The sequence below is a fragment of the Bacillus rossius genome, chromosome 17, assembly GCF_032445375.1.
Source record: "Bacillus rossius redtenbacheri isolate Brsri chromosome 17, Brsri_v3, whole genome shotgun sequence".
NCBI classification, from domain to species: Eukaryota; Metazoa; Arthropoda; class Insecta; order Phasmatodea; family Bacillidae; genus Bacillus; species Bacillus rossius.
The window spans coordinates 30,839,998-30,854,584 of record NC_086344.1 but is presented as its reverse complement, the minus strand read 5'-3'; the positions used below and the strand labels follow the sequence as shown (position 1 = coordinate 30,854,584).

Here is a 14,587-nt window from a genome sequence, read left to right as displayed (position 1 = left end):
AGTGGATAGGTCTCCACTGCACAGATGTGTATACATGTGGATTAAAATTAATCTGATAAATTCCTTAAATTTCAGCATGTATGATCATCTCGCACATACAAATGTATCTGGTGAATCGATTAAAAGACACATATGTGGTACCTATAACAACGATTTCAAATTGATCTTACCGCAAAACAAAGAGTGTCTTGTAATTACACAAAATAATGTTGTGACCTCGTGTTCATGAAGTGGAAAGATATTACACATTTTTTTTTTTTTTGTAAATTCTCTCATATATGTTTGTTTGAAGCTATCCAAATTTTTAAAGAATGAATATCAGCTAGGGATGTGTCATGCATCCGAAAATCCGAAATGCGATCCATGTTTAGGGATTGAAGTATCACGGTTGTGCACATAGGCTGAAGGTAATGGGATTTTCAAGATTTCAGGGTGATCGGAAACAATTGGGGGCCTAAATTTAATGGGTGGCAGGGGAATGCCAAGACAATCAATTTTTTTTTAGGAACATACGTCCGGAAACGAAACTCTGAAAAGTTATGGGCGCCAAAATTAGAGCTCAAATTTGAATTTCCCGCGCTATATGCGCCAATCCCGTGGCAGAGAAATTTTCTTGTTTCCCCCCCCCCCTTTTTTTTTTGCTTTTATTTAGTCCGTTTCAGTCTGCTAATCAAACGATTAAATAGTCGACGTAGCTGCTCCGGCAGCGAATTCTAGCGGCGGGTGTGTAAACTACGTGTGGTTCGCGTCCGGAAATGTAGGTAGTTGAAAACACAATTTGCTTATGTTTATCACGCTCGGTGTTATTTTAAAGAATTCTGCGTTAAATTTCGTGTCCGAGTTTAGAATTACAAGTGCATTTGCAACATGAAAACACATCAATTTGCTCTTTTCCGAGTTTAGAAGTTACATATCTCTGCCGAGTACTAAAATGACTCGTTCACTTTTTCTTTTTTTTCCATCAATTTGCCATGTTTGTGAGGTTTGTGTGTTCTGATGGTGGTCGCTTTTCCGTCTGCCTGCAGTAAAAATCAAGACTTAACGAATGGTGTGTTGTAATGTTGTTTTATGTTTTGCAGGTGTCCCACACATCTTTCCAATCATTACATTGCTATAAATGTTTAGTTTAAGTCCCTCTATCAATTTTTGCACTTCGGCGAAATAGTTTCCCAGAAACCTGTATAGAAAAACAGTATACAAAGCTTCTTTTTTTAAAAATATCATTGAATAAAAATTCTTATATGTTATATTTTTTTATGTTTGATTTATTTAATATGGTTTTCAAAAATTTCACCCGGTAAAAAAAAATATTGTTATTCGAAAATGCAAACATGTGTACAGAAAAGTGTGACACAGATTGATACGCGATAGCCACTAACACAAGTCCTGGAAATTCATTTTTGCGAGTGGTTTGCTATCACGTTATTAATCTGCATACGTAACTTCCCGGCACCCTCCTGGATCGATGAGCACAATGCGTCTCCCAACAGTCGCAACAGACATATCACCAGTTGACAGCCGTGAGACGCTTGACATGAACATATGAACAGGCATTTCGCCGCTGCTGTGCAAACATACACCCTGAGGAGAGACTTCATTGATTGTCCAGCAACTACGAAGTTCTTGCTGGAGGATTTCACCAGCGTACCTACGAAACCCGTACGGGTTGTCAGGCAAACATTTCAGCAAGCGTTCTCTGGCTTCAGACTTGTGTTGTTTTGGGAAGCCTTGATTTCACAGAAGAGAGAGCCAAACGTCCGATCGTGCATCTTCGGTTTTTTTTTTTTGTTCATTGTAAAAAAATATGGCGGTGTTGATAAAAAGATACTAATGGTCAATTAGGTTAGGTTAGCTACATTATAAATACTTAAAAACATTGTGGACGGTTTGATTTGGTTAGGATAGCTACATTAAATATACGGGGGAAAAAAAAAAGCATGAACTTCGGGGAACTTCGGGTGTTGGCTCTCTCGTATGTGAAAAGAAGGCTTCCCGTGTTGTTTTTCAGTGCCAGCTGCCGAACGCAACTCGACTGCGATGTTAATTGTCGTCTCAGTGCTGGCCTTAGCCAAGGTGGCATCCAGTTCTAAATGCGACTTTAAAAATGTAATAACATCCATAGGACACTCCTTCGATCTTCGGGAAATAGCATTGGTTTACAACGAGGATCCCGTTAGTAAGTTGCTTTTTTAAACCGGAATTTATCTTTTTTTTTTAAAAAAAATCGGTCAGGGTTCGAACCGAGCACTGTAATCGATTGAATTATTAATTATTTTAACATGTGATATTTTTTATTAATTTTCACGCATTTCTAGCTAAAAAAAAAAAAAAATAGTGTTTCAAATTGACGACCGTAACGAAAAATGCGACAGTGGCATCAAAATGTCTGTAACTGAGTAATAATCCAAGATGGCGGTCAATGTCAAGGTCAAAGGTCAAGAACAAGGTCGAAGGTCAAGTTTGCAAAGTTTCAAATCAATTGGATGAACGTATAGAAGACGAACATACAAACATTCAATTTTATATATAAGAAGGAAGAAGTTAATAATGTTCGCAGGTTTTTCACGGCCATCGTCTGAAGTAGCTTGGCTTCTGGGTTGTAGCCGTGTCCTTGGCGAATAATTCGCCGACGTTTCGGTCGGCATTGAACAGTCGCCATCATCAGGGAGCAGTTACCTACTGAGGAAGAAGACAAGAAGAAGATTAATCATTGTTAGAACATTGTCTTCTATCTCTATCTCTCTGAAATTATAACCGTTACGATACACTTAAGGCCCGTCTACAATAGAAATGTCCTAAACTGTGTCCGAAGGACACTCGTCGCTGATTGGTCCACGTGACACTCGTCGCTGATTGGTCCACGTGACCCTCTGACGTCATGCGTCAAGTGGGCGAAGGTCCGAACCTACCTGGTCCGAAGACATTCGTCAATTTGAACTTTTTGTCCCAACCTGTGTATTTTGGACACAGAAAAAGAACAGAACACTCACGATATTTAAATTTCCTGTTCCCGTTTGAAATGTGATGAGTTCATTTTTTAGCATTTACATTTGCCATTTTGCCTTACTGAATAAATATATAATATTGAACTCCCACAACTTTCATAAGTTCAATCTCAAACTAAAAAGCATCAAACAATAAAAACAAAAAACATTTGGTTTGGCACATTTACTGCGCTCTGGTGACAACTTTAGAAATCAATACATTCGGACATCGGACATCGCAATTGTGGACAGGGCAGTTTTCGGTCACTCACATTCGGATAAGGACACGGACCACGCACAGGTTTCGGACGATTGTAGACGGGCTCTTACGACTCGAGGTTTGAATTGCCAAAGAAGTTTCACTTGTATCGCGTGAACCTACCGAGATTTCCCTGTGCGCATGTGACTGTGTTTGTCGCAGTGAACGGCGAGCCCTGCCAGACAGCGATGGTGCACCAGTTCGCGAAGACTGACAAGGTCTCGGTGATCTACCTGGACATCAACAGAGGAGCGGACCTGGTCGAATTCCACCTCAGGAGTTCTTCAATGATCACCGCCTTGCTGGCGCTGTCGGAAAACCAGGCGAGGGAAGTGCTGAGTAGGGTGAGCGTCACTTATTACCTATTTGACTGTACAATGTCGGAAATCGAAATTCAAATGCCTCAATTAATTTATTGAAGTGCAGGGGCGCAACAACAGGGGGGGGGGGGGGGGCAAGGGTATTTTGCCCCCGCCCCCCCCCCCCCCTATTCTGAAACCTTGAAGAGGGGGCAAACGGGGGCAAAGAAAGTGCTGTGTAATCAATTTTTAGATAATAAAACTCCTTAAATAACACCATTTTCCACCTTGAAATACAAATTTTCCCGGGGGAGGACCCCCGGACCCCCCACTTCAATAGGGGGGATCGATGATTCTTTATAAAAAGGTATATTGCCCCCCTTTGGAAATTTAGTTGTTGCACCCCTGTTGAAGTGAAAACTTCTATGGGAATGGTTTGGATAGGGAGTAAATTCATGTAAGTCGTCATCGACATGGTCACGTGACGATAACACTATATTTGTTCCTATTAGTATAACTTATTGCGCTTTTAAATCTTAAGTAAACGATTACTGTGCAGTAAAAAGTGAGTATAAAATATATTAACATTATCATATAATATATAGTTTTAATAACGAAGAAAACGGAGTCTTTGTAGCAATATAACCTAAAAATTAAGAACATTTTTTTTAATACCTACAATTACTATGCAATGCGTATTTTATAGTAATTAAGGAGTTATTTTACTAACGTGATAAAACAAATTTGTTGTTTGATAATATTTTTTCGTAAAAATTGTGAAAAAGGTTTTCACTTCTGTCGGCAGTCGTCATGACTGCCTTGAATTTTTTTTTGTGTAACATCTTAGCTCTCGGTAAACGCCATTTTGGCAGGAGGGAGTAATTTCGTGCGTGGAACGGAAGTCGCAGGGAACGGAAGCGTGTAACAACGGTGCTCCCATCTGTGGCAGATCGTGCGAACCGAAGTTCACAAATCCAAAAGGAAACTTAACAGTATTAACGGCTTGAGCAAATTAAACAAGAATTGCAGTATTTTAATGTCATTCCTTGTCGTATATCTGGAGCCAACGTCTTTGTTTCGCTTTTATCGGAGCAGTTTCATTATAAAGTTTAAAATTTCTCCCTGCAAATCGAATGATTCGATAATAGACGTAGCTGCTCTGGCAACGAATTCTAGCGGCGGGTGCGAAAACTACGAGTGATTCGCTTCAACAATTGTAGTTTAAAACACAATTTGCGTATATTTATCATGGTTGGCATTATTTTAAAGAATTATATGTTCAATGTCGTGTCAAAATTTTGCATTGTAAATGTATTTGCAACATGAAAACACACGACTTTGCTCGCTACCGAGGTTAGTTGTTACACTTCTATGGCGAGTACTGAAAGGTTCGCATTTTTTTTAAATGTCATTAGTTTAATATTGTATTAAAATAATATGGAATCGTCCAGTAAATTATCTGCAATCACATTGTTATTTGAGAACAATTTAGTAGTAGGGGCAGGTCTTAGATAAGAGTTCTAGAATTCGAGTAACCAAAATTAAGAAATTAATTGCGCATGTAAGACCACTGATCGGTATTTAACCTCACTTCCATTTACACGAATTCCAAATAACTTATATCCCTCGCATTGTTTAGAACAGAATTCAAAAATGTTATCATACTTAAACATGGAAATTAAAAATTGGTTGTCTGTAAAGTCGGTTTACGGACGATAGTTTAACGTGACAAAGTCATAACAAAACATTGATGAAATGATTGCATACTTTTATGAATAAAATTGAATCATTTTTATTGAATTATCTCTATTTTGTATGGATACAAAGAAGGAGTAAAATGAAATCTACAATTTAATTGATAAATTTACTTTTATTTGCACTCATTAATTCAAATATGTTTATTACTTTAACAAAGAGATTATTTTAACTATAACTTTTATACATGTTTACTATTTAACTTCTTCCAATCTGTGTTATTCTGTTAAGGATAGGACGATGATAGGAAAAGTAGGAAACGAATGGTAGTGTTTCAAGGATGATGTCAAGTAAAATGGCTTACCCAACACCAAAATTCAGTCAAAAATAATATATTTGCGCCACGGACTCTACAGCAATGCTAGGAGGAACGGGTTAGCAAAGAGCAATGAAAATGTTACATTGAAATGCATGAAAACAGAATTACGCCACGGACTCGGTCGCAATGCTAGGAGGTTCAGGTTAGCAAAGAGCAATATAAAATGTGCGTAACGGGACGCAGCGAAACGGGACAATGTGCGTAACGGGACAATTTTTTTGTGCGTGCAGCCGACGTTCATCGATTTATTAGACGTTGTCGCGTCGAAAAAATATATAAGTATATGTGCTAGTCTTTCAGTAGGTACCTACTCGCCAGGGTCAACTTTTAACCTCGGTAACAAGTTAATTCATTTGTTCTCGTGTGCTTATCATTCGATACTCGGACACGTAGAGAATTCTTTAAAATAATGCCGAGCGTGATAAATATACGCAAATTTGTGTTTTAGACTGTGTACATTTCCAGACGCGAATCACACGTCGTTTCCGAAACCCGCCGCTAGAATTCGCTGCCAGAGCAGCTACGTCTGCTATGAAATCATTCGATTTGCAGAGCGAAACTTTGAACCATATAATGAAACGGCTCCAATAAAAGCGAGAGAAAAAAATTTGGAAAAATTTGTTAAACCCCGGCTTTGGGCCTGATTTTCTTGTTAAAAATTCATAAAACAGTTATATGCTTTAACGTTTCCTTTTTTTTTTTTTTTTTTTTTTTTTTTTGTGAAATTCGGTTCGCGCCATCCGTCACAGATGGCAGCGCCGTGGTCACACATTTCGCCGTACACCGAGAGCTTAGATGTTCTCACATCAATGAGCAACATTACAGAATTTTTTTTTTTTTCATGAAACATTTTTTTTTTCGCTGTATGGTATTGAAAAAAAAATGGAGGGTTGTCTGTAAAGTCGGTTTATGGACGATAATTTTACGTGATAACGTCATAAGAAAACACTGATGAATAAATTGCACACTTTTTTTTTTTTTTAATTTTCAAATATTATTTACAGGTTTTTGCAAAATTTAATTTAAATAATTTGTTTAAATATAATCACGAACAATCTATACTGATATTATAAAGCTGAAGAGTTTGTTTGTTTGTTTGTTTGAACGCGCTAAACTCAAGAACCACTGGTCCGATTTGAAAAATTATTTCAGTGTTGAATAGTACATTTATCGAGGAAGGCTATAGGCTACATTATATTATCAATAACATTAGGGATCCTTACTAAAAGTCCAATTTAGAATCAAATGCGTTGGAGAGGGTTAGATACAACATGCAGTACACGTACGATGTGTGTGTTGACAATGCCGCAGGCGCCAGAAGTTTATTCCTATTGCCTATTAACATTGTTGCCACGCACTAGATGCCTTTTCATTCTTAATTTTCCCATACAAGTAAAAAACACCCGTGTGATATTAACAACGAAGGAATCAGTACCCTCATAAGAGTTCAATTAGTATTTAAATACTTTTTATCACTTTAAATCGCAAACCTAAACTATTTTTTTTCCTCTCTCTGTTCTTAATTTGTTTTTTCATTGCCCTTATTTTCAAGTATATATATTTTACAGACTTGAAACTTCACAGTAATGTTCCTTATGTTATGCAGGATGACATTTTCCGAAATTTAGATCCCATGGGTGGTTAAAACCAGGCAACAGTGGGTACTTTGTCTGCACGAGATAAGGATTTTGCATTGTTCATGCCTTCTGCGTCTCCATGGCAACGGGCATCGCGCGGCAGTGGCGTACCCACAAGGAGGGGCATGTATAATGAGCGGCGCAAGAGTGATCTGCCTGTAGACTGCCGTAGCGAAGTACGGGTACATCAGTTGTACGTTGCGTGCACGAGTCGGGAAACCATCGGTGCTATTCATTTTCTCTCCGGTACATTATACAGCATTGTAATAAATTTTCACTGAATTTTTTTTATTTACCATTACTGTAAATGGGAGATGTGGCTTAATTTTTTTTTTTTTTTTTTTTTTTTTTCCATTAGTATAGCCGTGCGAAGCCGGGTCGGGCAGCTAGTTAGTTATAAAGCCCGCCTTAACCTGTTTGGTATTATAGAAGATTTTTCTCGCACGGTGGTTGGCCGGTTCTTGCACGCTCGGCTCAGGCGGGAACGTGACAAATTTTTTTTTCGTGCGTGCAGCCGGCGTTCGTCGATTTATAAAACGTTATCACGTCAAATTCACATATATTTTTTTTGAAATGTGGTGTTTTTTTCGGATGATCCGGATGCGCGCTAAACCTCAACTCGCGAGTTATCTGTTGCGTGGACGTCAGGTGATTGACAAACGTTCCCATCAAGCGCGGCTCCAGAGGAAGGGCGCAGGGGGGGGGGGGCGGATAGCCCCTTCCGAGCCCAAATTTTACTTCTTATTTCTTTGTAGGGAATATTAATGTTTAACTTAAATACTTTCGTTAATGTGCTAAACTGTTCTTTCGATCATAATTTTGTACGTTAAAATACTAAATTTCAGTATTTGAGACGATATATTTTGTGGACATCCCACGGGCAGAACCCCCCCCCCCCCCCCCCGCACATAATATTCTGTGGGCCCCGTTGCTAGAAGTCATGATGCCCCCCCCCCCCTTCCCTTTTTTCTAACAGAGATAAAAAAAATGTTTTTTCCTTTATGTACATTGTTTTAGTTATATATATTTTTAACCTTTTCACAATTATTTTTAAAACACATTAAAACTAGTTTTTAGTCAGTGTTTCGATTGTCAGCGTAAATTGATTTTGAATAATGGCAACTAAATGAGTGTAAGTGTTCTGCACTGTCAACCATGGTGTCACGGTCAATTGGTTGGAGGATTTTTTTACTCACAACAGTTGTAGATTCAGACACGTTCTGTACGCACACAGCATGTTCCGAATAATATTACTCCGGTGTGATATTTCATCGGTAACTAAATTTAGGCCTTAACTGTTTTAATTGTTTTCTAAGATTTATTTAAAATTGTCTAGTTTTTTTTTGTTTTAAATTTTTTTTTTTTCCTTTCCTTCGCGGGCCCCCTAGACCCATGGGCCCCGTTGCCGTGGAAACGGTAGCACCGGCCATGTGGGGGCCCTGACCACGGGCGATGTCATGATAATTAACTGCATGTTATCTTTAAAAGATTTGTGCAATGGGAGTGCATGACTTGATGTAAGTTTTTGGACATACGCCATTACTAAGAACTTTTTCTGTTGAAAACCCACCATAACCAATCCGCTTTAACTACATGGTGCACAGCCAATGGAGAAACAGCTCGTCTGCCATTGGCTGAGCAAGATGTAGCCCTTTCTCTGATAAATACCCTCATTTTCCAGCCCCTTCTCACTTCGCACCAGGCAGTGGTGCAGAGAGGACAGCCTCTCTAAGGCATAGCTTCACTGTTCAGATCAGTGTTTGACAGCCACCACTGCTTTTAGGTTTTAGGCGACCGGCGGGTCGGATAGCCCGCGAACCGCGACAGGGACAGGATGGCGAGCACGAGCACAACACCCGACATGATGGAGACACAACACACAAACACCAAACGCGAGCGATCTGACGACGACACCGAGTTCCAGCAGGTTGGGGGAAAAAAGGCCCTGCGGAACAAGCAACCACGTGACCGAAGCCACTCACTTGGCAGGCGACGGGAGACGGTGTTAGGGAACAATGAGGATGCGCATGCAGCTAGGCGCGACGCAGAACAAACACAAACAGCAGGGACATCTGAAATCCCGCTGCAGAACAGTTTCGGCGTGCTGGCAAATCTGCCTGCCGACACGCAACCACAGTCAAGGACACAACCACTGACCACAACTGCGGCCGGCAATCGGTACAGGGGAGTACCGATCATGGTCAGGGAAGTTGCGAAGCTCAAGGAGATCGCAACTTTCCTGAACGCGCACCGCATCGCGTTCAAAAACACAATAACACGCAGGAGAGAGCTGCGACTGACATTCGAGAACAGAGAGGGCTACTCTCAAGCCCTCTCATACCTGAAATCAAACGGAATACACCATCACACGTTTGCGCATCCCGAAGAGCGCAACACAAAAGTTGTAATTAAGGGATTGTACCCGGAGGTCGTCGAGGCCGACATCGCCGCGGAACTGACGGAGAAGGGCTTCGTAGTTCATGACATACGCAATTTCGAAGTCACCCGAACAGACGCCACAGGGCAGTCACAACGTTTCCGGTCAGGGACATTCTGCGCGACCGTCGCGGCCTCTGACAAAAACATCCAAACAGTACGAACACTCCACTACACCTCGGTTACGATACAAAAGTACCAGGCCCGCCCACAAGACATCGCCCAGTGCAAGCGCTGTGGTGAATTCGATCACACTCACACTCGCTGCAGTAAGCCACCACGATGTGTCAGGTGTGGGGAAAACCACTCCCGAAAGGACTGCCCAAAGTCTGATGACACAGAAAAATTTTGTTTCAATTGCAAAGTGCGGGGACACACTGCTGCCTGGAAGCAGTGTCCAGTGTTCCTAAAAATGGTCGCGAGTAGGACACAGCGACAGGCCGCGCAGACACAGGCGCAGTCTAAACAACAACCGCCTGCCACGAACAGCCAGGTGGAGTTCCCCCCCCCACCCGCCCCACTCACGCACAGCCGCGCGCCCAGGTGGTCAACAAGCCACAGACACAGCCGCAAACAACAACCACCGAGCTGACACGATCGGAGCGTAAATATTCGCAGGCCGTGAAGGAACCGCGCACCACTCACACTCCAGCGCAGAACAGAATAGAGGGAAACACCGTCGGTGAGCTGTTCGAACTGGCAGAGATTCTGAAACTATGCAATTTCTCACAGCTCATTGACTCACTCTCTCCACACTACGCCGCCATCCGAGCTGAAACAGATGTATCAAAGCGACAGATGATTTTACTATCCGCAATCCTGAATCTCGCTACACCTTAAAATGGCACAGAACCCGGGGAAGCTTTTACAGGTCCTAATTTTCAATGCACACGGCCTCCAAAATAAAATCTATGAACTGGAACAGTTACTTTTTGTATACGGGATCGATGTCGCTTTCATCTCTGAAACTTTTCTAAAACCACACATGCGAGCGTACGTATGCGGTTACACAATATACAGAACAGACCACCCCGCACTCCACGGCGGCGGCACAGCCATACTAATTAAACACGGAATTCACCACCACCCGATAACAATAAATGGACTACAACACATTGAGGCCACCAGCATAAACGTCCGTAATAATAATTCGCATGTTTGCATGTCTGCGGTATACAAGACGCCACAAGACCCACTCACACCACAGGACCTCAATAAATTAATGGAAGTCGAAGATCAATTTTTTATAGCAGGAGACTTAAACAGCAAACACACTGACTGGGGCTGCACCCAAACAAACGCCAACGGGAACATTCTACACGGCCACGCGGTAGCAGGAAACTACATCATTCTTGCGCCTGACTCCCCGACATGCTATCCAGTAAATGGTGGCACTCCAGAAATTTTAGACATAGCCCTAACCAACATTCCAAACGCTCAGATAAATACAGAAACCTTAGATTAACTAAACTCCGATCATTTACCGGTGCTAACACAAATAACTTTTAATGCTACATCTAACATACAACTCTTTAATAATAAACTAAAGATTACAGATTGGGACGGGTTTAAGGAAGAACTTATAGACACCCTAAATCAGCCCCCCGAACTAAATTCACCTGAGGAAATAAATCCACACGTAAAACTTTTCACGGACACAGTAAAAAATGCCATTAAAAAACACTCTCGCTTTGAAACAAAAAGGCAGTTCACTCGAACACACTACCCCGATCTGGATTATTACATTTCTCTTAGGCGGCAAGCCAGAAACAGAGCACAAAGACTCCGCACACCAGAAGCCAGAAACGAATACAACAGGCTGAATAATCTCGTACAGTGCAAATTAAAACAGGAAAAAATAAATCAATTCGGAAACTTAATAAACGAAGTAGCCACAAAACCGCAGGAAATGTGGAAACTATCTCGCAGGCTCCGCGGCAACAAAAAATTTATTTCAACCCCAGCTATTATAACAGCCACCGGGGCTAAATACATCGCAGAAGACAAGGCCAACGCAGTCGCAGACCTACTGGAGAAACAATTCTCCCCGAACACAGACGTAAATGACAGAAACTTCACTTTAACAACAACACAGGCGGTAAATAACTTTTTACAAACAGGCACGCAGTCTGTTCCTGAACCCATAACGTTAAGGGAACTTTTAAAGCTAATTAAAGCCAGTCCGAACAACAAATCAGGCGGCACGGACGCAATAAACTACGAAACACTTAAAAAACTCCCTCTCGAGGCACTCGAATATTTACTGGCGATATTCAACGCAATACTAACACACAAAACTTACCCCGATTCCTGGAAACTTGCAAAAATAATCACAATTCCTAAACCAGGGAAAAACCCAGCCATCCCAGAAAACAGGCGACCTATAAGTCTTCTAAACAGTATGAGTAAAATTTTTGAAAAAGCCTTACTCTCGCGCCTTCAAACACACGCAGAGGAACACGACGTGATTCCAGACATTCAGTTTGGTTTCAGGAAAGGTCACTCAACAATCCACCCCTTAATTAAAATCGTTGAAGATGCTACCGACGGATTTAATAACCCATCTAAAGCCTACACAGTAATGACAATGCTCGACGCAGAAAAAGCATTCGACAAAGTCTGGATTCCGGGTCTTATTCAAAAATTAATAAACTTCAATTTTCCAGACACATATATATACCTGGTGGCCCACTATCTATGGCGTCGTAACTTTTATGTTGCTCTGGACGGGGCTAAATCGACTACTCGCGAACTTACAGCTGGAGTGCCACAAGGCTCCCCACTCTCTCCTTTCTTCTATAATATTTACACAGCCGACATACCGCATGCAAACGCCTACGTACAGATGTATGCGGATGATACAGCCATAATTAAACAATCTGGTAACCTAAGATATGCCATGGTATGCGTCCAAAGGCAGCTAACTGCACTTGAGCAATACTACACTCGGTGGCGAATTAAATCAACCACGCTTGTAATTTCAAAACGTAGAGGCAGACCAGACAGGGAACTAGAAATTTTTCACCAACCTATTCCTAATGTTTCACAGGCAAAATATCTAGGACTCACGCTAGACAGGACATTGCTATGGAGCAAACACATTACTCGAGCAACAAACATTGCAACAGGATCCTTAAGAAGCCTGTACCCAATGTTAAAAGCACCTAATTTACCACGCAGGAAAAAACTCCAACTTTACACTCAAATTGTACGCCCGCAGTTGCTATATGGTTGCGAGGTCTGGGGCTATGCTGCAAATCACCATATAAATCGGCTACAAGTTAAACAGAATAATTTCCTAAGGGCCATTTTAGACTGTAACAGATTTACGAGTAACGAAACTATTCACAACGCACTTAAAATTCCGTACATCCGCGAAATAATATCAAAGAATAATAATAAAATGTACCTAGATTTACCACAGCACGAAAACGCACTGATAAATTCAATAGCGATTTACGACCCGTCCGAGCAACGAAAACATAAAAAACCTCGATTAAATTAAAACAATAATTATTACAAAACGAAAGCGACATGGATTCAGTTTTTAAAAAAAGTCTTCAATAAATTTTAAATTACATAAAATAGCTCTCCGAACACCTCGTGCGGGGGCCTTCGGGGCCCCGGCCAATCACAGGCCTAGAAGCTCTCTGATTGGTCGGGGCGCTGGGGGCCCCCAAACAAAACTGTTTTTTCTCCCGACACCAAGGCAGTCGCATTCCAGCTCCGGGCGTGTTCACACCGCGCGGAGCCTACAGTTTAAAGTTTAAAGTTTACACGGCCTATACAATTCAAAATGGTCCGAAGCACGCAGGTGTAGGTTTTGGCTCCTGGGAGGTTCACTGCCTGTGTGTTAGGGCTGACTCCCTATGCCTGAAGGGCCTGGCAGGCTTCACCTCCAGTGCCGGCCGCGTTTCGGAAAGGCATGGGATTTTGAATTGTGAAACAATTATAATTTCTATATATAATAACAACAATAAAAATAAATAAATACAAGCTACAAAATAACTTCAGCATCATTAACTCCACTTCTTTCGAATCAAAATGGTCCAAAGCACGCAGGTATGTGCGGCCCCCTCGGGTTCACTGCCTGTGATGTTAGGGCTGACTCCTTATGTCTGAAGGGCGCGATCCGCCTGGTAGGTTTCACCTCCAATGCCGGCCGCGTTTCGGAAAGGCAGGGGATTTTGAATCATAACAATAAAATACACTTCTAGCTCACCACTTAATAATAGCAAATTAAATTTCTTACATTCTCTGCATTTTTCTCTCTCCTAGCTAATTCAAAATGGTCCGAAGCACGCAGGTGTAGGTTTTGGCTCCCGGGAGATTCACTGCCTGTGTTGTTAGGGCTGACTCCCTATGCCTGAAGGGCGAGACCCGCCTGGCAGGCTTCACCTCCAGTGCCGGCCGCGTTTCGGAAAGGCATGGGATTTTGAATTAAAAAAGCTAGTTCCGTAAATCCATCATCACCTAATTAATTTTCCCTTCCCCGGGGTACGTAACATTTTACAGCCACACCACTACAACACGCGCGACAATCCACACACATGTCGTAGCACCTTGTCAAGGCAGAATCATGCAGGTGAACTGGCAGAGGGAGCTGCCCCAGCCCTCGCTGAGGATCCGGGCCGAGAGGCATGCATGCCTGTCAGGGCAGGGCTCTGGGGGCTTGTACAGTAGCTTTAAGTCTAGATTTAAAAATAAAAAAAATTAAAATAAAAAAAATTATAAAATAATAAAATAAAATAAAAAATATATATAAAAATTAAAAACAAAAAAAAATTAAAAAAATAAATTAAAAAAAATACTGGACGAGGGCATCTCTCTGCTCGAACAATAATAGAATAGGACGACCTTCATTTATTAATTTCACTTTCTATTTTTCAGGTTTAGAA

At 41.4% G+C, this 14,587-nt stretch overlaps 1 protein-coding gene across 1 annotated transcript in view; it reads left to right on the top strand.

Moving 5' to 3' along the window:
• Positions 1 to 1,474: 1,474 nt before the first annotated feature.
• LOC134540967 (probable glutamate receptor) overlaps positions 1,475 to 14,587 on the top strand; it is a 31,514-nt gene continuing 18,401 nt past the window's right edge. The window contains exons 1-3 of the mRNA XM_063384059.1: positions 1,475 to 1,520; positions 3,406 to 3,587; positions 10,308 to 10,371. Coding sequence (XP_063240129.1) covers positions 1,475 to 1,520; positions 3,406 to 3,587; positions 10,308 to 10,371 — 292 coding nt within the window. The remainder of the gene's footprint in view (positions 1,521 to 3,405; positions 3,588 to 10,307; positions 10,372 to 14,587) is intronic.